Source organism: Ailuropoda melanoleuca, chromosome 9 (genome assembly GCF_002007445.2).
Source record: "Ailuropoda melanoleuca isolate Jingjing chromosome 9, ASM200744v2, whole genome shotgun sequence".
Lineage (NCBI taxonomy): Eukaryota > Metazoa > Chordata > Mammalia > Carnivora > Ursidae > Ailuropoda > Ailuropoda melanoleuca.
Window position 1 is genome coordinate 42,440,911 of NC_048226.1, and position 24,929 is coordinate 42,465,839.

The following is a 24,929-nucleotide window of genomic DNA, read 5'->3' on the forward strand; positions in this document are numbered from 1 at the left end:
AGGTGAACTTCCAGGAATAACTGTCCCGCCCTGCTGCCCTCTCTCACATGACTCCCACCTGGAAAACTATAGCTTTCCGGCTGCTGCCCCCCCGAGGAGGTGCTCACTCCGTACCACGCAGTCCTTTCTTATTTCATCAAGTTTCACATGACCTACAAATGCATTTTCAGCAGTGTAATCAATCCAGCTTTCTAGTGTCTGTTTGTGAAAAGACTTAAAATGTTAAAATGAACATATCTTCAGGACTTTCCTCAAGTTATTAATACTTAAGGGGTGCCTGGGTGGCTCAGTTGGTTAAGGGTCTGCCTTTGGCTTAGGTCATGCTCTCAGGGCCCTGGGATCAAGCTCCCAGTCAAGCTCCCTGCTCAGTGGGGTGTCTGCTTCTCCCCGTCTCTCTGCCCTACCCTATACTCATCCTCTCTCTCTCTCAATCTCTCTGTCTCTCGCTCTCTCTCAAATAAATAAATAAATAAAATCTTGGGGGGAAAAAAAGATATTCAATCCAAATTATCTCATAGACACGTTTTTACCAAAAAGTTGTTTTTCCCGTATTTTTAAGCCTGTGATTCTATTATGAATACTCTGATCAACATGATAGAATTGCTAAAATATTAGAAAGCAACATTAACATGTTAGCTCACTCTATTCCTATTACTAGGGACATTCTTACTTCTTTGTATTTTCACAGGTCAGTGGGTTTGTGCAGAAAGAATAAACAAACTTAATACAAGCATTCTGTTTGAGCGGTAGAAGAGAGTAGCAACGGAAGGTTTACAACTCATGCAAACGCATTTCTTTCTTTGCCTGTTTGCACGTTACCTTAGTCTTTCTATTTTTAACATAGGTGTCCATGGATAATCAAGTTGGAAATTATTCACACAATAATGAGGCAAAGTGAAAAAGAACTGGTTTATTAGGGGAAAAAGCCACCAGCAGCAGAATCAGAAGGCCTGAGTGTGCGGTGAGTCTTAGCTTCAGCCGTGTGAACCTCCTGTGGGGGGTAGCATTGCATTAGAGAAGAAGTAGCAATGCTGGCTCTTCCTTCCTATTAAGTTCTGGGGAAGAGCAAATTTGATCATTGATGACAGTTTTTCCGGAACTGGGATGCATTGTGAACACAGGAGTTATTTTATTCACAAAAGAACAAATGTATCTTCTAATGGGATGTGAGATACAAGACAACACCTAAACACATGAAAAATCTTATTCATAGTTGAATTATTATCAACGTAGGGTCAAGCTTTCAGAGAATAACTACGTTTAGCTAAGAAATAATTGTCCACTAACCAGGTTGGAGACATTTGACTTTCGTCTATCTTGACCGGCAAATATGGCTCTTAGGGGTTTGTTTTCATCCAAAAAAGATGCAGATCAGGCTGCACTGTGGTGTTCAAGGTGCTATGAACCCAAAGTGAGTAGCATGCACATTCTAGGGAGTCCCGGAGCCTTTTGAAGTGTCCTGTCTGTCCTACCTTCAGAAAGAGGACAGTTGCCCACATTCTGGAACTGAATTATACCTAACGTCATATGTAACTATGCATTTGAAAGCAGGGCTCTTTTCTCATTCATCCATTACCTCCAATAGTGCCTAACTAAGTGCCTTTCTCAGGGGCTCTATAAAAGATTGTTGAATGCAATGTGTATGGCAATTAAAATAAATGGGGGGCGCCTGGGGGGCTCAGTGGGTTGAGCATGCGACTCTTGGTTTTGGCCCAGGTCGTGATCTCATGGGTCATGGGATCAAGCCCCACGTTGGGCTCCTTGCTCATCAGGGAGTCTGCTTGCGATTCTCTCCTCCTGCCCCTCCCCCCACTCATGCTCATTCTTGCTCTCTCTCAAAAAAATAAATAATCTTTTTTAAAAATAAAATGAAATGGAATTGATCAAGAAGTGGCAGGTAGTGGTAATGCTTGGTCAACTATCTGGAAAAGAATTCTTGTTAAATATGGAAAATGGCAAAGCAAGGGTTCTCCTATGGACCTTCATCCAAAGCCAGTTCTGCCCTAACTTCATTTATCCCTCTGCCTCAACCAACCAGACAAAAACAGAGAGGAATCTAATACCCCCATGAAGCCCCTACACCCACAAGTTTGTCACAGCATCTGTGCACAGAATCCAACATGCTGCCCTTGAGAGACCCGCATGTCTTCACTCTTACTTTAAACACAGATCTAACAAGGTCCAACAAGTCATCTTTCTGGTACCTCCCTAGCATATTAGAAGAAAGAAAGTGGAGTTATGAGAGGCAAATACACTGAGTAACTAGAAGTGATATTTACAAAGGAGGTAAAAACAATACTGTAAAAAGCATCCATAAGGAATTCCGAACACTATCAGTCCAGTGTCTTTCACGTATTGGTCACACAGCTTTTCATATCGTCACACCCCTTAGGGAAAGTCTGAATTGTTAATGACGATGACCCAGAGCCATAAAAACAAAACAAAACAGTGATCTCATTCCCAGTATTCTTTGAAGGCTAGAAAATATGTAATTAATTTTTGAAAGTGTGCTGGTAGATTAACTCATAATCCCCAATTATTGCCGCCCATCCCCCACCAGAGAAGTGACCAGAGTTCAACGTCCCTGCCCACTGCATGGGACTTGCCCAGAGAGCAGAACATACCCCACCCAGCCTGGGCTCCAGCACATGGCTTCCATTGGCCAAGGGCGCGTAAGCAGGTGTGCAGATGCCAAGTTCGAGCAGATGCTTTGAGCACCATTCCAAATTTCTCCCAGCTCTTCTGCTCCTGGTGTCGGTCAGGAGAAGGGTGTGTCTCACACAGGAGCTGCTGCCTCAGCCTGAGTCCTAAACAGGAGACTCAAAGAGCCACACTGTGGAGCACGGCTGAGCCAGCCTCTTCTGCAGCCGCCATGTAACTAACACAGGGAGAAATAACCCTTTTTCTGTGATAAGCCACTGAGTTTTGGGAGTTCTTTGTGCAGAGTCAGTATGCCTTAGAGTGGTTCCATTGCGTCTGTTTGTTCTAAGTTTCTGCCTCGAAATAGTTAAAGTAAGGTATCATGAAAATTCACGTGTTTGGAGACCCGCCTTCCCCCTACTGTGTTAGATAATTGAGGTATTACTGTGAACAGTCTCGGTTAAAATTGCACTAGAGGAAACAGTCACCAGCAGCCACGTGCGATATATAAACCAGATTGTGCTTCCTCCACCCGGCGAGCCAGGAAGCCGACCCTCAGGGAGGGCTCCCGTGGCCTCCTTGGGGCTGGGGCACGAGGCCCACAGTGGGTGTGGGATATCACTGGGTGGAATTTCCAGGGACTGGAGATATTGAGGATGATGTCATGAGGGTGTGGATTAAGGACAGCTGGCAGCCACCTGCCCTCCTGTTAGAAAATTTCAGGGGTTGGGGGGGTGGATCTCTTGGATCACAGGCACAAAAGCAGGAAGTCAAGTCCAATCTTCTTTCTGGAAAACGAAGCACTCCAGTACTCACTCACCGCCTGAGAATGACCAACTGCGTGACTGTGCACAAATTATTTCACCTTCTGCCTCGGCACCAAGGATTAATTAATCATTGCAAGTTGTCTCACAACTACACAATGCTAAATACAAATAGAGGAGACCCTCGAATTCACGGAGTCGTGACTCGTGGTCTTGAATATTCATGCTCGACCCCACCAGCCCACTGTCTCGCCCAGCAACGGCTCTTTGTTTTACTGAGCTCTGAGGGGTTCCCTTCTGTTTGTAAGGTGAAAGGGGGCCTGTACGTAGTATGTGGCCGCAATGCTGATGCCCCATTGTGTTCTCCTGGGATAGATACCGTAAGGCACAGGGGCAGGTGCCTGGAAACACCAGCAACACCTGACACCCATTTTTCTTTTGCCCAAAAAGAGTCTCCCCATTAATTTCGCCAGTTCAGACTTTCTTCAGGCATGCAAGATCTTTTAAAGTGAAAAGACACTTCAGAAAAACAATCCACACACAGAGTAGTTAATGAAGACTCTGGTATGGGGTAGCCCCGTCTCTGCCCCTTGCTGAGCCATCTTGGACAGATTCTTTAGCCCGAATCTCAGTTTCCTGATTAAAAAAAAGAAAGTGAGTAGGAGTTGGACCTACTTCACAGAGATGCGGTGGGGATAAAGTGAAGTAAGGACTATGAATGGTCTGATACCTGGTAACTGCTTCATCTGTAATAGTGCGAATTGTTACTTCTTGATAAAAGGGAAAGTTTGATCCACAAGCTGGAAATGGAAGAAATGTGGAGACTCGGGAGAGCAAAAGGAAAAAGAAAGTGAGGAAAATAGTCAGGGCCAGGAGCGGGGGATCATGGGGCAGTAGAGTTTGAGGAATGAAGAAGCAGCAATCACATGAAGGGGTGAAAGGGGAAGGGAAGAAGAAGAAAAGGCCCCCAATTCAAGATGCATCACTTTTCAGTCATGCTTCAGTCTCCACAGCAGTCCACATAGGGGTGGAATATTCTCCCTGAAGTCAGACAACTGGAAGACTCAGACCCCAAAATTCTTGCCCCTTCTCAGCTAGGACTACCTAGTCTCCTTCTGAGAAGTGGCTGTTACGAGAATGAAGACACGTGAAGTCATTTGGAAGTTTGCTCCCTTGCCATTTGCTCCAGTTAATTCTGTCCAATCTTCCCAGTTCCCTTTTGTGGGGAGGAGAACTCAGCTTAGGGTCCCCAGAGCACTTAATGTGCCTTGCACATCATGGTGGGTTGGTCTATTTGGGGGTCACATTGTATAATTCAGAGTTCATTTTTTTTTGCTGCATCTCCATTGGACAGTGCCTCAAAGAAGAGGTGATAGACGGGGTGAAAGGCCGAGACTGCGTGATTGGCAGAGAGAGCTGGACAGAATTGGAAAACTGGGTTGGGGGGGGCGTGGTTCATTAAAACAAAAGCAAGTTACTTGCTCTGCCTCCTTAATTGCTAGTAATAACTACATAAAGATCCAAAATAAAATGTAGTGGCCGTAAACCTATCTTTGTGCATAACAATTGTTTAAAAATGTAACAAACTTCAACATTGTGCTGGGCCACTGTCAGACTCCAGTAGCTTCTGTATGCCAATGTCTTTCAGACATTGAAAGAGAATGTATGGAAAGGGATATCAGAGGGTCATTTGAAAGCTACTTCTGGTTATTTGTTGAGGAATGTGTAATGCTCTCCAATGGATAACTCTTTCTGTTGTCCATGCCTACTGAAGTCTGAGCGTGTGGAATGTTTGCCTTCTCCACAACTCCGCAATGATCTTACAAAAGAGTCCTATCAGGGGCGCCTGGGTGGCTCAGTCAGTTGAGCATCCGACTCTTGGTTTTAGCTCAGGTCATGATGTCAGGGTCGTGGGATCAAGCCCCGCACTGGGCTCTGAAATGGAACAGAGTCTGCTTGAGATTCTCCCCTTCTCCCTCCCCTTTTGCTCTTCCTGCCTCCCCCCTCTCTAAGATAAACAAATTGATTAATGAAATCATTTTAAAAAGAGAGAGAGAGTCCCATCAGCTATGAAATAATTGGCAATCTCAGGAGCCCTGGCTGGTGAATCTCAGCTGCCTTAGCCAGTGCAAAACCCGGAGGGGTCAACCTTCATGAAAAGACTTGACAGACCTTCCCCAGACTTGGCTCCGTGCACCTCCTCTTTTGCTAGTGCTAGTGGGTTGATGGCTCTATCCTGGACCAGCACTATCCACATCAGCATCACTGGGAACGTCTTAAAAATGCAATTTTGTAGGCCCCATCCCTGAGTTGGGAATGCCGGAGTACTTAACAAGGCCTCAGGTGATTATGATGAACCCCTGCTCTACCTTGTGATTTAAGTACTTGAGCTTGGGGCCTTGTGTGATGATAGAATGATTGTTTTTCTCTTTCATGGCTCTTTAAAAGTATCCAGCTATTCTGAAATTGGGAACCAAATGTGGTAAAGATGTTTCTTTCTTTTTCCTTCCAAATTTTTAGTTAAATTCTAGTTAGCTAACATATAGTGTAATGTTGGTTTCAGAAGTAGAAGTTAGTGATTCATCGCGTACATACAACACCCCGTGTTCATCATAACCAGTGCCCTCCTTAATGCCCATCACCCATTTAGCCCATCTCCGACCCACCTCCCTCCATCAGTCCTCAGTTTGTACTCTGTCGTTTGCTTCCTTCTCTCTTTTCCCCCCTTCCCATATGTTCATCTGGTTTGTTTCCTAAATTCTACATAAGAGTGAAGTCATATGGTATTTGTCTTTCTCTGACTGACTTATTTTGCTTAGCATAATACACTCTAGCTCCATCCATGTTGTTGCAAATGGCAAGATTTCATTCTTTTTGACGGCCAAATAAGATTCCATTGTGTACACATATACCATGTCTTTATCCATTCATCAGTCGGTGGACACTTGGACTCTTTCCGTAGTTTGGCTATTATTGATAATGCTGCTGTAAGCATCCGGGTGCATGTACCCTTTCGAATCTGTTTTTGTATCCTTTGGGTAAATACCTAGTAGAGCCATTGCTGGATTGGAAAGTAGCTCTATTCTCAACTTTTCGAGGAGCCTCCATACTGTTTTCCAGGGTGGCTGCACCAGCTTGCATTCCCACCAACAGTGTAAGAGGGTTCCCCTAAGAAGATGTTTCTTAGAAGGAATGCTTCGTCAAAATCTGGAGAGAAATCAGTGACTAAATTGTCAAGGGATGAAAAAAATCCAGTACTTGGATTATAACTCTTAGCCTGGATCTTCATCTTTCTTGTCTGACTTTATTCTCCAATAAAACTGATTAACAAGTTAATTATGCAAATTTTGGAAGATTTCCGAGTTGAATTTGGTCCAAGCACGAAAGTACGTACATAAGGAAATTTTCCTTCGTGAATTTGGAAAGCATTGATTAGTAGTCTAGCCGTCAAAATTCCTTTGGGCCTGAAAGGGACTAAATACTCTGGCTTCTTCTACGACTGCAGCTTTATCAGATCTCTTGATCTAGTGCTTAACCAAGGAATGGCCAAATTCAAATATAACCCCTTCCACTGCTCTCCCATCTCTCTCCACTACACAAATATGTCTTTTAAGAGGAGAAGATTTAGAAGTCAGGTGGAGACCATTTTCAAATATCAATACATTTGTTATAGAGAAGAATATAGAATTATTTTGTGTGGCTTAGTAGACTAGAACATGATTAAACATTTAGATGAGAGGAGGACAGGATTTAGTTCAATAAAAGGGAGAATTTTCTAAGCTTAAATGCTTCCCTAAACTACACAGGTGGCCTTGTGAGTTCTGTGTTACCCAGGTAAGCATGTTTTCACTGATGCCCTAGAGAAGTTTTATTCATTAGTTCAAAGTTAATCTAGGTGAGATTTAAGATCCCTTTTGTCTTTCCACCTGAACTGCTTTAACAAAAATACCATACACTGGGGAGGTTTAAATAATAAACATTTATTTTTCACAATTCTGGAAGCTAGAAGTTCAAGGTCAGGGTGCTGGCAGATTTTGTATCTGGTGAGAGCCTACATCCTGGTTCACAGAGGGTCATCTTCTCAGTGTCCTCACATGGAAGAGGGTGGGAGAGCTCTCTGGGATCCCTTATATGAGGATACTAATCCCATTCGAGGGTTGCCTCATGACCTAATTACTTCCTAGAGGCCCCACCTCCTGATATCACCACATTAGGGGTTAGGATTTCAACGTATGAATTTGAGGTGAGTATGCAAACATTCAGTCTATAACACCCTCAAACTAAGAGATTTTGACAATGTATTTTCTAGATTTTTGTCCTGCACATTAACTCCATTAAGCGCAGTTGCTAACCCCCTTTCTCATATACAATCAAGTGTGTGAAGCACTGTTCCAGTGAGGAATAGCACATTTTCCATGTGTCAGGGTGTTGGGTTTTGCTAATTTCACAAACCCGTTCATGATCATTTACATGTTTTCTTTTATGTGCTTTGCAAGGATCTAGAGCTGTTTGCAGAAGATCCTGAAATGGAGTGACTAGAAACATCAAATCTAATCCTTTATATTTTCATCCATGATCGAAACTAAATACAGTTGACCCTTAAACAACACAGGACTTGGAGCCACCAGCCTCCTGCACGGCCAAAAATCTGAGTATAACTTTTGACTCCTCGAAAGCTTAACTACTAATAGCCTACGGTTGACCAGAAGTCTTACTGATAACATAGTCGATTAACACATGTGTTTTATGTTGTATGTATTATACATTGTATTCTTACAACAAAATAGGCTGGGGAAAAGAAAATATTATAAAGAAAATCATAAGGAAAGGAAAATACATTTACAGTACTCTATTTACTTTTTAAAAGTCCATGTATAAGTGGACCCATGCAGTTCATACCCACGTTGTTCAAGAGTCAACTGTACAATTAGAAAATAGAAAAAGGATCAGGAAAAACAAACAAATAAAATCCCCAGAGATCCTCCAGGTCTGGAGGTATTGGTAAACATAAGCAATCACTCAGTAATTGTAAGAATCCAGTCCTACTAACAGGGATAGCTACTATTTTTAAAAGTTGTCGAATGCTGTTCTAGGACACATTTTGATAATGTTTCACCATGGTGAGCCACAAGAATGATGTGCTAGAGATTCCCAACTTTATAAAGAATTTTCTAAATAATCCAAGCTCCTCACTATGCATAATTGCTAATATTTACTGTGCTTTTCCTATTTGTCCGTCAGTGAAAACTGTTTGTTTCTCCTCCACTTTTTTAAAAATTTTATTTTCTTTTATTTACATTCCATTAATTAACATATAGTGTATTATTAGTTTCAGAGGTAGAGTTCTGTGATTCATCAGTTGTATATAACACCCAGTTCTCATCACATCACGTGCCCTCCTTAATGTCCATCACCCAGTTACCCCATACCCCCCGCCTCCAGCAACCCTCAGTTTGTTTCCTATTGGTTTGTCTTCCACTTTGATTTCGTCTTGTTTTATTTTTCCCTCCCTTCCCCTATGCTCCTCTGTTTTGTTTCTTAATTTCCACATTCTCCTCCACTTTTATATGTCAATTTTATATATAAATATGAACCCCATTCAGATAACAGGGACCATTCTTTCTTTTTTTTTCTTAACTAATAAGTAAACACCATCTACCTTTGTATGCAGAATGTTTTTAGTAAGCTTACACATATCATTGAAAATTGCTTTCTTTTTGAAGACTCAGATATTAAAATCAGCCCAACCCTGTTGCATTATAATCTCTAATATCACATCAGGTTTTAATAAGCCTCCTTTTCGGAGCACACATGTGCTTAAGACTTCATGGAAACCAAATCAGTAGAGAGATGGGATTACTTTAGATTACTTTGAAATACGCATTGTTTGAAATGGCCTCTGGTGACCAGCTTTCATGAATGGCTGATTTTACTTGCGGGCCACATCATCTGGTTTAATTATATCAGCTCCTTTGTGTGACAAGTACTGTTCTTGTGTGTGCTGAGAAATGAAAGTTTAAAACAAAGTAGAGTGGTTAGTGAGAACAGAAATTCTGGAAGTGGAAGACCACTGAGCATTTGTGATCTAGATGAAATCTAGGACTTGTCCAACTGTAAACATCTGTGTATAAAGAACCTCTCGTGAAAATAGCATAAATTTGCCTCAAACATCTACAGACAGAGATCCTCATCTCAGCCTTTTCAGGAAGATTATCTTACAAATATGACAAATAATAGTTTAAGGTGATAACATGACTCACAATTTTCATTCTATAAATCCTTCAGTTTAAAGTGTCATAAAGTTTACTCTTTTGTAACAATGGAGCCAAACATTCTTTTTTTTATTAGCTACAGCTTTTCCCAGCTTCTGTCCAGACAACAGAAGGCCTAGTTTAAGTTTCAAGTTACTACAGGCCTCTGATGCAAGCAGCATCATTTGAATTAGTAAACGTTAGTGAATTTATGGTCTTAAAAATCGCCTACTGTATCTGTCCACGTGCTAATCACTCTGAAAACATCAGTAAATATCTTCATGTCCAGATAATGATTCGAGGGTCGCTGGATTAATTTGGCTGGACAAGAATGCCATGTATCTGAAGGATGTCAACTAGAATGGACAATTCATTTTCATCGTACGCTTCACGCGTGCATTATGGCTAAGATCACCAAATTAATTTTCCTAGGTAGGCCTATTAGTTACTCAGTGGGTTCTCCTGTAATAGTATTTTCCATGATTGCAGGCCTGCGTCTCGCTTGAAACTTAAGCAGAGTTGCTCTTTTCGCTCGATAAATACACAGCCAAGCTTGTTAGTGCGTGGAGGTACATGTACAACTGAAGGACAATCTGAAGATCGCGTAAGGATTTAGATACATGTAAAGCACATGTTGAAGGGAATTTGTCATTAAAAGACTTGGAATTACGTCTTTAGCCAGTAGTACAAAGAAATCTCAAAATAGTATTTCCCAGTACAATTCGTGAAGGAGGATTTTTGAAATATCAATACATGAAGTAATCTGAATTTATCGTTTCCTTGAAAATGTCTCTGAGCAAAGGAGTTGACCTAAACATGAATGTCTGATTTTTTTAAAGGTTCTCCTGTAAGTAATACATCTGGTGGGGGGTGGGTGGGGGTGGGAGAGTTACTGTCCATATATGCCCCCCTTGTCTTTAGGAACGAGCACTGTTTTGAAATGCGAATTTATCTTTCACACTCTGTTTCCCAGACTTGCTTTCTTGGTCATCACTCCGTGTGAGGCCAGCAGGATCTCTCAGAACGAACTTGTAACTCTACTCTGCTGTGTTGAATCCCTTAGAAAATGTTAACGAGCATTATATTGGTGGTGAGCTTGATGGCATAGAAAGTAGGCCAGTGGAACTCTTTTGACTGCAGCTTAATTAATATTGTAAAGTCAGGTGTTCCTCTTTCCTCACATAGATTTTAACTACAAGAAAATATTTGCAGAAACGCTTTTGAAGTATAGATTTAGCATCTGATTGGTTGTTTAAAAATATTTTCTTTTGGGGCTTCTGGGTGGCTCAGTCTCTTAAGCACCTGCCTTCAGCTCAAGTCATGATCTCAGGGTCCTGGGATCAAGTCCCACTTTGGGCTTCCTGCTCGGTGGGTAGGGGAGAAGGGGTCTGCTTCTCCATCTCCCTCTGCCCCTACAGCCCTGCTCACTCATGCTCACTCTCTCTCTCTCAAATAAACAAATAAAATCTTTAAAAGAATATTTTTTCTTCAACTTAAATGTATTGCAAGAATTGTGGAACTTTTAAATAAATTCTTATTGTGGCAGACTATGTACATCAGGGAAACAAACTAAAATGAAACATGCCCCCCCCAAAATCTAGAAATCTGTTAAAAGGTACATTTCTAGTACCTAGAAATGGTTGAACTTAAGCTACAAGGACTATGTTCCTTCATTGCTTGCAATACGTGTCTGTGTATGTCTAAATATCTGTGTACGCGTATGTTAATAAGCACGTGCACACGCCTGTGAGAGAAAGCAAAACAAATATATAAGGTGCTGACGAAACCTGCTGCTTGTGGCATAGACGGGAGTGCTCAGCAAACACTTCATCTGCTCCACCAAAGTTTCAGCCCTCTTGCAGCCGGGTGGAGCCATGTGATAATGACAGCCAACGAAGTGTTAGGTACGAGCCAAGCTACTTCCAAGTCGGAATGGTGAAAAGCTCTCCTGCAAGATTTTCCAGTTTTGTCGGGTTTTTCCTGCCTCTCTTGGTCCAGCCCAGCAACAGGACCACAGCGCCCGTCAGCCTGTGTCCGTGCATGACCGGGCCGAGCAAAGCTCCCTGCTACCACCCTGCGCGTGATTGTAGTCTGAGTGACAGATACACGTTCATTGTGTTAAGTCACTGGTATTTGGGGTTTATTTCTTATGGCAACAAACTACTTCTGCTGACTAATGCAGTACCTCAAGCTACTTAAATATAAATAAGCTATAGGGGCACCTGGGTGGCTCCGTCAGTTAAGCGTCCGACTCTTGGTTTTGGCTCAGGTCATGGTGTCGGGGTCCTGGAATCGAGCCCCAAGTTGGGCTCTGCGTTGAGTGTAGTGTCGGCTGGGGATTATCTCCCTCTCCCTCTGCTCTCTCTTTCTCTCAAATAAATAAATAAAATCTTTCAAAACAAATAAGCTATAAATACCTAAAACTGCAGGCGAATTGAATAGAATTTCACGTCATAAACCATATACTTTAAGACCTAGCTAAGATGTCTAAGGCCACATTTGTAATTCTTTTTGCTGACATTGATGTCTTTCACCAGGCCCATTTGAACTGAAATTCCCAATGTTCCTTTTTCTCTAGAACCCCAATAATCCCTTTGTTCTCACTGCCACCACTGCAACCAGTGACCATTATTAGACCCTTCAGACACTTTGCAGCATTTGCTTCAGGAATATGAGATCCTTTTGGTTCTTTTCATAATTTTTAGACCACTTTGTTTTCCTTTGTTTTGCTAATTCCTATTTGAAAGAAGCTGGACAAATCTTCGCCTTAGACTTTTTGCATTCTCTAAAGTGCCCTTGGTAAACTCATTTTATGTGGTTTTACTTCCTATCTTTGTGGGGCAAGTCTCAAAAGTACATTTCCTGCTATCACCTCTCCCTTTGTGCTTATCACTGCTCCTTCTATCTATTCTCTTCCTCCCTGAGAAGACAGAGGGAAAAGGTAGGAGACGTACATTTATTTATCTCTATTTTTATAACGCAACAACGCATTGAAAAAAAAATCCAATATAGACAGGAATGAAATAAAAACAAAACCTGTTCCTCTCCCTCACCATACCCCAGGGAAAACCAACACTAACAGTTTTGTGACTAGATGACTTCTCAAGATTCCTGTCGATTTCAGGATTCACAGGTTGGCAGGAAAAACAGTAGAAAGGGAGAAAGGGAAGGGAAGCAAATATTGTGAGAGGAGGATTTCATTATTTAGCCCAGTATTTCTCCAAAAGTGCTCCAGGTCAGCGATGAAGGCTTTTCACGTGTCACTGGTTATTGGAAGAGATTTATTTTTACAGGGGTATAAAAATGTTACTGCACCAGAAGGAGACTGTTGTCTATCTCTTTTGCTTGGAGTTGTAATAAATTAGATCAGGAAATATGGTTTTTAGGGAATAACAGTAGATGAACTTTGCCAGCTACGGGGTTTTTAAAAGAAGAAATTAGCTCCTTCATGGTTTCCATATATTCTAAAGAAGATAGCGTGTCCTGAAGACTTCCCCTAAAGAAAAGAAGTAATGTATGGGAAACTCGAAAGCCAAAATTAAGGGAAAGGGGCCATGTAAACAGACCCTTAGAAATGTGAGTATGTAGATTGGCCGCGGTGGGAGGGGGCAGGATGTGGATTCCAGCTTCTTGCGGGTATAATCGTATTTTACTTCACTCTTAGGATAAACTAAGTGTGTTCTGGCTAAATTCAGCTTTGAATAATTGCATAATGCTGGCCTAATCTCTCCTGCTGTTTTGACTGGTTGTGGTGTCCCTTTTTTTTCCTCTGCCTTAACTATGGGGTGGCATTGCTTTGTACTAGAAATAATTCCTTTGTCCCACCCCTGAGAGGTCTATTTCTGTGCTGATTGGGTCCTGATCCTGTCTCTAACATATTTTAGATGTGTGGGCATGCATCTGTGAAATTCTGTTATCCTCCGTTTTAAACACAAACAAGCAAACAAAGCACAGGGTGTCCTCACTCATCAGCATCCACTACGTATACTAGGCATTTAGAACTTAGGACAGTTTCAGGGCTGTAAGGGACAAAAAAATAAATAAGTCTGTGAATAGGGCCAAATCTACAGCCTTAGAGGTGAAAATCTGGGCTTAACTGTGGTGCTGGATATATGCTAGGCCAGCAATTCTCAAACTCTGGGGCTTAGGATCCTTTCGTATTATTAAAATTTATTGAAGGCTCTCAAGAGCTTTTGTTTATGTCGATTGTAGCTATTGATAATTAGAATTACAACTGGGGGGGGGCGCCTGGGTGGCTCAGTCAGTCAAGCATCTGACTTCGGCTCAGGTCATGGTCTCGGGGTCCCAGGATCGAATCCTACATCGGGCTCCCTGCTCGTACACTCTCTCTCTCTCAAATAAATAAATAAAATCTTTTTTAAAAATGTAAAAGAATGCCACTTTAGTTACCAATACTTCTTTGGTTTGGAAAATATAGTTATTTTTCACAAAATATATCATTTAACATGTAATAGATTTATTATTGTTATTTTCAAAAGAATTTAAAAATATTTTTAAAATCCCTCAGTTGTAATTTCCTTTTTTTTTTTTAAGATTTTATTTATTTATTTGAGAGAGAGAGAGACAGAGGGCACAAGCCATGGGGGAGGGGGTGCGGGGAGGGGGAAGAGGAGGAGGGAGAAGAAGACTCCCCATTGAGCAGGGAGCCTGATGCAGGACTTCATCCCAGGACCCCAGGATCATGACCTGAGCTGAAGGCAAATGCTTAACCAACTGAGCCACCCAGGTGTCCTGACATTGTTTTACATTTTTACACATCTGTATCTGAATGGAAGAGAGCTGGATTTTTATATCTACTTCTGCATTTAATCTGTTGAAATATATTGTTTTGGTTGAACTATAGTAATAAAATTTGGCCTCACATGGATAAGTGGCTGGAAAAAGAAAAGTATTTTAATGGCTTTTTCAGACACTTGTAGATCTCCTTTGATACTATGCCAAAACTTGACAAGTAGTGACTTCTTAAAGATTAGTAGTCCTAAATAATCTGAAACCCCATCAATGAGCTTTCATACTCTGTTACATTAAAATCCAATGGTCATCTTGCACTTTGAAATTGTTTTGCTGCTGTATGATTTTGTAGCATTTTATTTGGTCATTTGGGAAATATTAGCTCACTGAATTATGCAAATATGCTAAATGTTGACACCTTTCATTTTTCAATATCAAAAACTAACATTTGCTAATATCAACATTGATGTCATTGAAAGGTTTCACATATTAAGCTGTCAAGTTCATGCTGGCAGATACAAGTTTTCCAAAATTCTGAGTTTAGCTTGGAAGCTAGATTTCTGCCATTGGCAACAAATACAACAAATATTGTCAGCTGTTTTCCTTGAAATGACAGTCTCATTTCATTTATTCCTTAAGAAATGTCTGCCAAATACCCAAGTCCAAATAATTCGTTCAAGTAAAAATAGTGCTCCATGAGCCAAAAGCAGTGTCTAGCGGAGCCTGTAACTCAGTCCCGTAAGTGCAGTTCCTCGACTGTCATCAGACCTCCGTAGGCGACAAGGAGCTCTACATGCACTTCCTCTCTCATAAAACAAAATTAAAAAGAAAAGATGTGTGTTTGAGGGTCAGGATTTAATATAACTAGTCATTTTACTGTTTCATTTTGAATGAAACTGGCTTTTTTTTTTTTTTGAACTGTATGTAATGCTCCCTTGATTCGGACAAAAGTGATTTATTTTACCCACCAGTGCAAATGTCAACAAAGTGACAAAAGCGAATGAGTCGCTATGTCTATCAAAACAGTGCTGATCTCTTGGACTCGCCCCAGAAAGGATCTCAGGCACTCCCCAAAGTCCTGCGTTACACCTTGAGAACCAACGCAGTGGACAAAGCAGTGTTGCCACCCACCTTGGACCTCAGCACCAACTGCCCGGACAGGGGAGCGTGGTGAAGACAGGCATCTACCCGCCAGGGCAATGAGGGTCTTGATTTCATGTGGGGTGTTGCTCACTGAGCAAATGTGAGGTGGACTTTCCATCCAGTTGGCTCGAAGTCTCCCTGGTCTGTTTTTTCCCTTTATGTGTGACTTGAAACTTTTAATGTCACATTTATAGTTTGGCTTGACTGCCCTAAACAAAGCCCGAAAAACTTTCCACATCAACGGGCCATAGCTACAATTGGTGTTTTCATTTTAGGGCTTGAAGAAAAGGCAACTTGTACTCTGGTCCTGATTCATGAATACAACACCGTGCCTCGAGCTCACTTTCCTTGTGTGAGAAAAACCCCTTTGACCATTTCTCCCATTTTCTGCTGTTTCTTAGGACAAATTGTTAGTCTCTAAGGACACTTGTCGTCCGCCACAAAGTATCCAATTCAAACATTGCATCCTTGTCTCCTTTGTCAAGTTCTGTATTTGTCTGTCAATTTTTTTTCTTCTTCTTTACTTCTTTTCCTCCGGGAGCTGGACACCAGGCAGTGAGAGGATGACAGGTTTTAAAAGGTCATTTTTGAATAAGGAATTGTCTGTGTGCAGGTTTTTCAGAGCAGTGTGTTTTGTGTTTTAGCGAAGGGAGAAGGGGTAAGGATAGCACGTGCTCCTGCTGTGGTCAGACCTGTCTGAAAGTCCAGTTTTCTGAACCATTCGATTTCTCCGCGTTTGCATACATACTCCCTGAATCTATAATAAACTGTGGCAGAAAAAAAAAAATGTAGGCTTCTTCTGCACCTTTAACTCTCTAAGGAAAGTCCCATTATAGGAAAAAAGAAAAATGCGTCTACTTGGCTGTCCCTTTTCTTCATTAGGAAATGCTTTTCAATGTAGTTCAATGTAGTTTATTCAAGGTATCATTAAGGCTAATTTTCTTTTTCCTAAAGGAAGAGACAAAGTAAATAAGATAAAGAAAAGAATAACCAGTGATGTTGATCGGGTTCCAGGGAATGTTATCAGCATCTTAATTGTGAAGACTTTTCAGTTGCGTGTGGGGCTGATTATTTAAACTCCCAGCGCTCCTGTGTGCGCGACTCTGGGCAGCTGACTGTACTTTCTGGGGTGCTACTGTCAGCAGAGGCTGGCTTATGACTCGAGCCAATGCAAGCAGCTCCTGTTCACTCTCTCTTCGCACACCCTTGCAGGCTTTGAGAGGTGAGCAAACTCTTGCTACTTGAAGTACCAAGCTTCTAAAGAAATTTCTGCATGTAACTCTTTGCTGCTCTGCGGGGGACAGCCATTGTTTGACTTCTTTCTTTCCCTCTCCTGTCTTTCTTGCTTGTATCAGTTTTCTCACGACTTGAAACAAATGCACAGAAACCAGTCAGGGCAGAACAATTGCTGGCTGTCAGTGTTCTGCACGCACAGCAATCACCGAAATAACCCTGCGTTATTGCACCAAAAACCCCCCAAAAACAAAAACCCCACTAAACCTTGCATATTGACTTTCTCAGAGCCACAGGGTCCATCGGAGGTGGTTGGTTTGATGCTCTGCTTTCCTACAGCGCTAGATTTTTGTTGAAAATCTATTCTTATAGAGTCTCTCTCCCTCTGTCTCTCTCTCTCTCTCTCTCAAAGTAATTACAGGCTGCAGAGTGAAAAGCATTAGAACTGTTTACAAAACAGCTCATAAAGTTTAAAATAATAGGGGTGTGTGTGTTTGTGTAAAACAAAATTATGTGTGTGGCTGGGGTAAACAGTCCACAGTCTTTCTTCTTTCTTCTCCCACTGCCCCATGTCACCCTCCAGAATTTAAGGCATGGAAATGAGCGATGGAGTGCCTTTCCTTCTGCCTTGCAATTCTCACACTTGATTCGTTATGCTTCTTTATCTGATGCCAGTTTATTGTTGCAATTCAAAATACAGACCCTCAGGTGTGTGGGGACAGAGTGGCTGACGAAGCGGGCTGCTATCTAATTAATTTTAGGGCGGCCTAAATTCCCATACAGACAGTCCCTTCTGACGTCCAAAAGAAAGATTTTTTTTTTTTTTTTTAATGAGCCCTTTACTATCAGAAGTCCAAGAGAAACGCTTGGAGCAGGTTGGAGCTCTAAAGTGAAAGGAGCGTTCTTCCAACCCTTTCGATAGGCTCCTCTTGGGCAGATTTGCAAAGATTTTGCAGCACTCCCCTCCAGATCTGATTTATTTTTATTTTGTAATGTGGAAGGGTAGTATCTACCCTCCAGCTTCCGAGCCAATCAATCATTTCGCTTTGCAGGTTTAGAACCTCTCTGCTGGCTGTGCTGTGCCAGGTCCTGCTAAGAGTGAGGCTGGTGCTGACAGTTGAAGGAGGGCTCTGTCCCCCTAGGCGCTGGCGTGCTGAGGACGCAGGCTGGCCGGAGGGACAGGGACGAGCCTCGCCCGGAGGAAGCACCCCTTCCCCCGGTGATTGATGGAGGACAGTTAGGAGCTTTTCGGGGGCTGGGAAAGGTTGCCCTCCCAGTCACTTCCTATGAAGTCTTTGTCAGCAGAAAGAACTCTCCTGGGTTGTGAGTGACATAATGCAGATGACAAATGACAGCTTTGCATTTTATTCTGCTTGATAAGTACTCAGTATCTACGCAGGTGAGTCAGCGCTCCCCCAGCACGCCCCCTCGTGCCAACCGCTCCCCAGATGCAGATACTCTGCAAACCCACTGTGGTTTCACAGGTGCTGCGGGCGTCTCCTGGTCAATCATGAGTTTTCTTGGGGATGTTTCAAGTACTGTCAGAGTGTAAGCAGGGATGGTACCCATGTCACCCCTTTAAGGAGCTGATTATGAAATGAAGATATTTTTTGAGTCATTTGTTAGCAGCTGTGAATATTGTGTTCTTCTGTTCCTCCCTTTTGGAGTATGGACTTTGTATATATATATTTATGTATATATACCGTTTCATATATATATATATATATATATACAGACTGTTTCGAGAGACTACTTCAGACCAAAACCTGTATCAAAACCCTTGACTGACGTGTCCTTATTTCTTCTCCCCCTCTAGGACCCCATCTGCAGATGTTCTGAATACCTCTGAGTACAGAAATTGATTATTCAACCAGGATACCTAATTCAAGGTATTAGCTCTTGTCAGAAGGCTTTTACATTTGAGCTCTGTGTTGGAAATTCTATTTTGGCAATGAATTTTGAAATAAGAAAAGTTGGAATGAGAATAAAGGACAAAAGTGAATTTGCAAAATAATCAAGTGCTTAACCGCCCCCCCCCCCACCAGCGCCTGGGAGAATTTGCCACTTCTGACTCATGTGCAGCCCTCTCTCTCACAGTTCACGTGCCAGCTCTCACTTTGTTGTAGCCCTTTTTCTGCAACTGTGTTTGGGGTTTGGATTTCATTTTCATCTCCCCCTCTCCCTTTTTCTCTGACTGCCCAGACCTGCAGAACCCAGGAGGCTGAGACATTCTGTCGGTTTTGCAACATTGGACCAAACACAATGCAGTTTTCTTGCTGTGCGCTGGTTTTGGCTGCCCTGGGCATGGAGCTGCTGGGGAGCCTCTGTTCGACTGTCAGATCCCAGAGGTTCAGAGGACGGATACAGCAGGAGCGAAAAAACATCCGACCCAACATTATTCTCGTGCTCACCGATGATCAAGATGTGGAGCTGGGTGAGACACTGGATTTTTCACTTGTTAGTCCCTTTTGCTCAAATGATTTGCTGACCTTTCGCGTGATCAGTAACACTGAGGAGGGTTGGCCCTTAACTGGAGGTAAATCTTAACCAGCAATGAGTTTATAAAATGAACTTGGTTTGATTATAAGGCATTCGGTTTCTGTTTCAACATTACTTTTCTGGTCTTCAGTGTTTGAAAGTCTGGGGAGGGTCCTAGAATAAGAGGAGGAGAGAGGAAAAAGAGCAAGCATGAATACTATAGACGTCACGGGTTCGATTGTGCACCTTGCACGCTCTTGATCAAGAAATGTAAATATTTGGGTAAAATTGTTTCCAAGAGTAGGAGCTTATGGCTGTAATTCTATGCAGTGTATATGAACATAGATACAATCACTCTTTTAACAGTTATTATTATTAAAGTGAATGATATATTCAGAGCTTATGATAACTGTTAGATAATTGAAAGTTACAGTATTCTATGTATCTTCTGGTGGTAATTCATTACTACCACCTTGGAGATGACGCTTTTCTGAAGAATTAGCTGATGTGGATTCATTCCAGAACACTTGGAAAGTCTGCCAAATTCTGGCCGTTCCAACAGAGCTGCTGCACCGTCTGATTCTGTTTCTTACCTTCTCGCTTTCTCTAGTGGCCCAGCTCTATGGTTTTGTCTCCAAGTCTAGGAATGACCTTCCACGGTACCTTAGGACAGATATAAAGCTCGTCCTTACTAATTGTCACCAGCCCTCATTTTCATTCCTAGAACCAAATTCCTGGCTCTCAGGAATCGCTCAGCTGGGCTTACCCATCACACTCAATCTGATATCTTTTAGACTTAGCACTAACAAAGCACGCTGGGCTTCCTTACAGAGCTCCGCAGGCTGGGGTTCTTGAGGATAAAGCCCTCCGTGCTGGAACCTGGTCTCCATGGAACAGGACTTTAATTTCCAGTTTCAAACCAAGTCATGGAATCTCAGCAAAGTTAACCCCTTGGGTTTAGCTGGAAGCACATGCACTAAAAACCAGCAGCAGGTAATGACTGTTGAAGTTGATTTGCAGAGTCTGCTGTCCTTCACTTCACTTTTTAAAGAAGAGTATTGATTTTCAGGCAATATGCCCAGATGAAGTCTCGGAGGTACGACTTTAGTATGCATGTGGCTTATGCTTTAAGTTTTCATTTACCTATAGAGCAAGTAAAATGAAGTGAACACATTTGAATTCACCTCCCTTAACATCTCTCATATCCATCCCTTGCACTACAGCCAAGATCTCCAGACCATCCTCTTGTCTCCTACTTTTTCCCTAACTGATTAGTCACCTGACCCACCTGTCCCCCATAGCCTTGTGCCTGTTGTCTATTCTTCACTCCGTGACTAGAGTTATCATGCAAGTATCTGAGCAGGTCTCTTCTGCTGAAAACTCTCCATGGTTTCTCATTCGCAAGAGGATTAAGCAACTCTCCTCCGTAGGCAAATGAGCTCTGGGCCATCTGGTCCCTGCCTATTTCTATGAGGCTATTCCCTTTCCCCCCACTTTTGCTCAGTGCTTCATGGAAATAACTCATGCTTCTTGAAGGTATCTGGTGGGTTCATCTCCCTCACCTGTATTTCATGCCTTTGTACATCTTGTCTCCTCTGTCTTTCCCCTCTCCCTCTCTCCACCTGGAGAAGCCCTACCTATTCTTGACCCAGTTGAAATGCCTTGCCCTCGGGGGTCTTTCTTTACCAAAACCATTCTCCCCTCCAGCAGGGTAAATGGAACTTTCCTTTGTACCACCTTGGATATGCCTCCAGCATGGCCATCAATACATCATATGCTTCCATACTTGTCTCCTCCACTGCCCTGAGAGCAAGGTAGTGTTTTGTTTATGGTACATTCCTGATACTGAGACCATGCGGGGACTATAGTAGGTGCTAAATAAATTTGAAGTGAACCTACGGGGGCCTGAAAAAGCTAACAAAATTCTCAGAAGTCAATACAGGTGTCTGTCAAAATTTACCACTTCAATATACAGTCCTTGTCTTTAAAATAAATTAAAGACTCATTTGACAAGTCTTTTTTTTTTTTTAACAGAATTCACCCTATAATTAGTTCATTCATCCAGTAAATATTTCCTGAGCAATCACTAAGTGGAAACATGTAGATATAATGGATACAACTCATAGACCAGGTTCAGTCAAGCCAGTTGTTTCCTGTATATTTGTCTCTACCGCCTTCCTTGATTTTCTAGCCAGACACAATTCTAAGCATTCATTCATTTAATCTTCCCAATAACTCAATGAAGTGGTTACTCTTACTCTCTTTAATTACTACATAAGTAAAATGAGGCTTAGAGAAGTCATGTAGGCTGTGATGAACTAGTCAATGGTGAAACTAGGACCCATGTTAAGACAAGGTCCCCACAGCTAACATTTAATCATGATGCTTTCCATCAGTCCTTCAACAGACATTGATTGAGGCCTTCCTTAAAGCAAACCACAAATGCAGAGTAATGTTCTAGGTTCTGAGAGAGAGATAACAGAAGCATAAAACAGGTCTTATTATCTCATTGGCAGAACACAATGATGAACCACAGTGAACTTTAGAGAAGACCTCCTTTCTCTGCCCTAACAATTATGCTCTTGGTAGAGGACACTGCCTGCTGGAGACGTCTGCCTAGCCTTCTGTAATGTTCTCATAATCCTTCTTGAGCCGAACTGCTCTAGACTTTAGTTGTTTTTTTGTTTCTATATTTTTACCATTTTTAAAACATTTTTAAGTGTGCAGGTCATAGTATTACGTATATTCACATTGTTACGCAACTGTTCTCCAGAACTCTTCATCTTACTAAATTAAAACTCTGTACCCATTAAACAGTAACTCCCCACACCCCCAGCCCCTGGTAACCACCATTCTACTGCCTTGTCGAATTTGACTGTTACACGTATGTCATAAAGGGGAATTATACCACTTATGACAAAAACGAAGGATTTGTCTTCTTGTGACTGATTTGTTTCACTTAGCTTAATACCCTTCCTCAAGGCTCACCCACACTGTAGCATGTATCAGAATTTCCTTCCTTTTGAACATGAAGAATATTCATTGTATATATACACCACATTTTGTTTATCCATTCATCTGTTAATAGAAGTTTGGGTTGCTTCCATTTTTTGATTATTGTAAATAAAGCTACTATGACCATAGGTATTTAAATACTTCCTTAAGACCTTGCTTTCAATACTTTGGAATAAATACCCAGAAATGGATTTGCTGGATCATTTGATGATTCTATTTTTAATTTTTTGAGGATCCTCCATCCTGTTTTCCAACAACTGCACCATTTTACATTCCCACCAACGGCATACAAGGGTTCCAATTTCTCCACATCCTTGCCAACACTTTATTTTCTGGCGTTTTGTTTTTGTTTTTATAATACCCACCCTAATGGGTATGAGGCGGTATCTCATCGTGGTTTTAATATGGTTGGGTTTTGCTTTGTTTTTGTTTTCGGGTTGTTTTTGTTTTTGTTTTTTTACTTATGTGTAATTATGCTTGCCAAATGCTTAAATAGAATAGAATCACAAAACTATTTGCACCTGTAATACTGCAGGCAATTTTGGCTACTGTACCTCCAGAAAGATATAACAGACTTAGAAAAGGCTTAGAAGAACAATGACAAAAATTGTAATAGAATGCTTTTCTTTTGGGGAAAGAAGAAAACTATCCTACTTCTTTGTTTGGGAAGACAAAGGCTGAGAAGGGTCGTAATGGGAGTTCCTGAAATCAAGCTCAGAAAGAAAGCTCTTACTCAATAGGAATGTGGACCACTCCCTCAACTTTGTCTGAGGACAAATAAAATAAACTAGTACTTTGTGAAGAGAGTAAGACACATAAGGAATTTATTAATGAAAGTGCTAGAACCTTGCGTGTTATCTTTTTCCAAAGAACACTCGTTCTCATTATTATGCTTGTTTTCATCCCACCCAAGTTGGGTGGGTAGGACAAAGATCATTATCCCAGGAGAAAAGCTCATCTGTGGAAAGATGAAATGACTTCACCACTGGTCCCCTTACTTCTGGATTTACTTTTTGCACGACTTAAGAAGTAGCTTAGGTCGTGTCTGTACCTGTAAGTGGCTCAGGTTTTAGACTATATTACTAGTTAGAAGATTTACACTTTCTTTTAAGCTAGAAAAACACATATGGACGTGATCAACGTGAAGTCTGGAGTGATGGTTTCCTCTGGAGAAGGAGCAGTAACCAAGAATATCAATGATATTCCGCATTTTGCCTTAAAATTTGAAAACAACATCTGAAGCAATTATCATCAAATATTAAACTTTTTAAAAAACTTAACATTTAAAAGTATTAAAGCTAGGACCGCCTCTGCTGCATCCCAAAGGTTTTGAACAGTTGTGTTTTCATTTTCATTTGTTTCCATGAATTTTTTAAATTCTTCTTTAATTTCCTGGTTGGCCCATTCATTCTTCAGTAGGATGCTCTTTAGCCTCCATGTATTTGAGTTCTTTCCAAATTTCCTCTTGTGATTGAGTTCCAGTTTCAAAGCATTGTGGTCTAAAAATATGCAGGGAATGATCCCAATCTTTTGGTACGGGTTGAGACCTGATTTGATCTAGTATGTGAGATATCAATCTATCTATCTAGATCTATCTATCTATCTATCTAGATAGATAGATAGATACACCACACACAATGGAATACTACTCAGCCATAAAAAATGAAATCTTACATTTGCAATGACGTGGATGAAACTAGAGGGTATTATGCTAAAAGAAATGTCAACCAGAGGAAGACAATTATCATATGATCTTACTCATGTGGAATTTAAGAAACAAAACAGAAGATCGTAGGGGAAGAGAGGGGGAAAATAAAACAAGACAAAAGCAGAGAGGGAGACAAACCATAAGAGACTCTTAACCATAGGAAACAAACTGAGGGTTGCTGGAGGGGAGGGGAGTGGGGAGATGGGGTAACTGGGGGTGGACATTAAGGAGGGCATGGATGTAATGAGCACTGGGTGTTATATATGAAACTGATGAATCACTGACTTCTACCTCTGAAACCAATAATACATTATATGCTAGTTAATTGAATTTAAATAAATTTTTAAAAAGGAAAAAAAAGAGAAAGATCCAGTAAAAAGTAAACCTTTTTAAAGAGAAAAAAAGTAAAAAATAAAAATATTAAAGCTAGGAGACATGTTACTCTAGTATTATCCTGCACTTATGGTATTTTATAAATCAAAAAGAACAAAATCAAAAATGTTTGTTGAACTACCCAAACTTTCTGAGCCTAGAGTCAAAGAAATTAAGCTCTAAATCTTTCCAAAAGGGTCCCTTGGTGCCACCCTGACAAACTGTGGAGCTGATCTGACTCAATGTGGCATTTGTTAAATTCTTAGGAAACTGGGCTGATGCTAACATCTCAGTAATGCTGGCCCATTGCTTCTTTAGATCATAGGTGGAATTAAGAAACCATAAATACATAGAAATACTTTGTTTCTTTAAATCAGAAGTCACAATTGGGCTCTATAGTCCCGAGCTAGCCCACAGGTGTGTTTTTGCTTGACCAGTGTACTTTTTTTAAAATTAAGACCTTTTAAAATCAGATGATTTCATGTTAAAAAAAAAATCCAGATTCTGACTTTTCTTGAAAATCCAGAAGCGTGAGAGCTTGCATTCCCATGAGACAGCAATCAGATAGATGCT

At 41.3% G+C, this 24,929-nt stretch overlaps 1 protein-coding gene across 5 annotated transcripts in view; it reads left to right on the forward strand.

Moving 5' to 3' along the window:
* The window catches only part of SULF1 (sulfatase 1), a 154,278-nt gene that overhangs the window by 57,599 nt on the left and 71,750 nt on the right, over window positions 1-24,929 (forward strand). For all 5 annotated transcript variants that reach the window (XM_034668155.1, XM_034668154.1, XM_011224018.3 and 2 more), the window contains 2 exons: window positions 18,600-18,672; window positions 18,986-19,217. In XM_034668155.1, coding sequence (XP_034524046.1) covers window positions 19,046-19,217 — 172 coding nt within the window. In that variant the 5' untranslated portion in view covers window positions 18,600-18,672; window positions 18,986-19,045. The remainder of the gene's footprint in view (window positions 1-18,599; window positions 18,673-18,985; window positions 19,218-24,929) is intronic.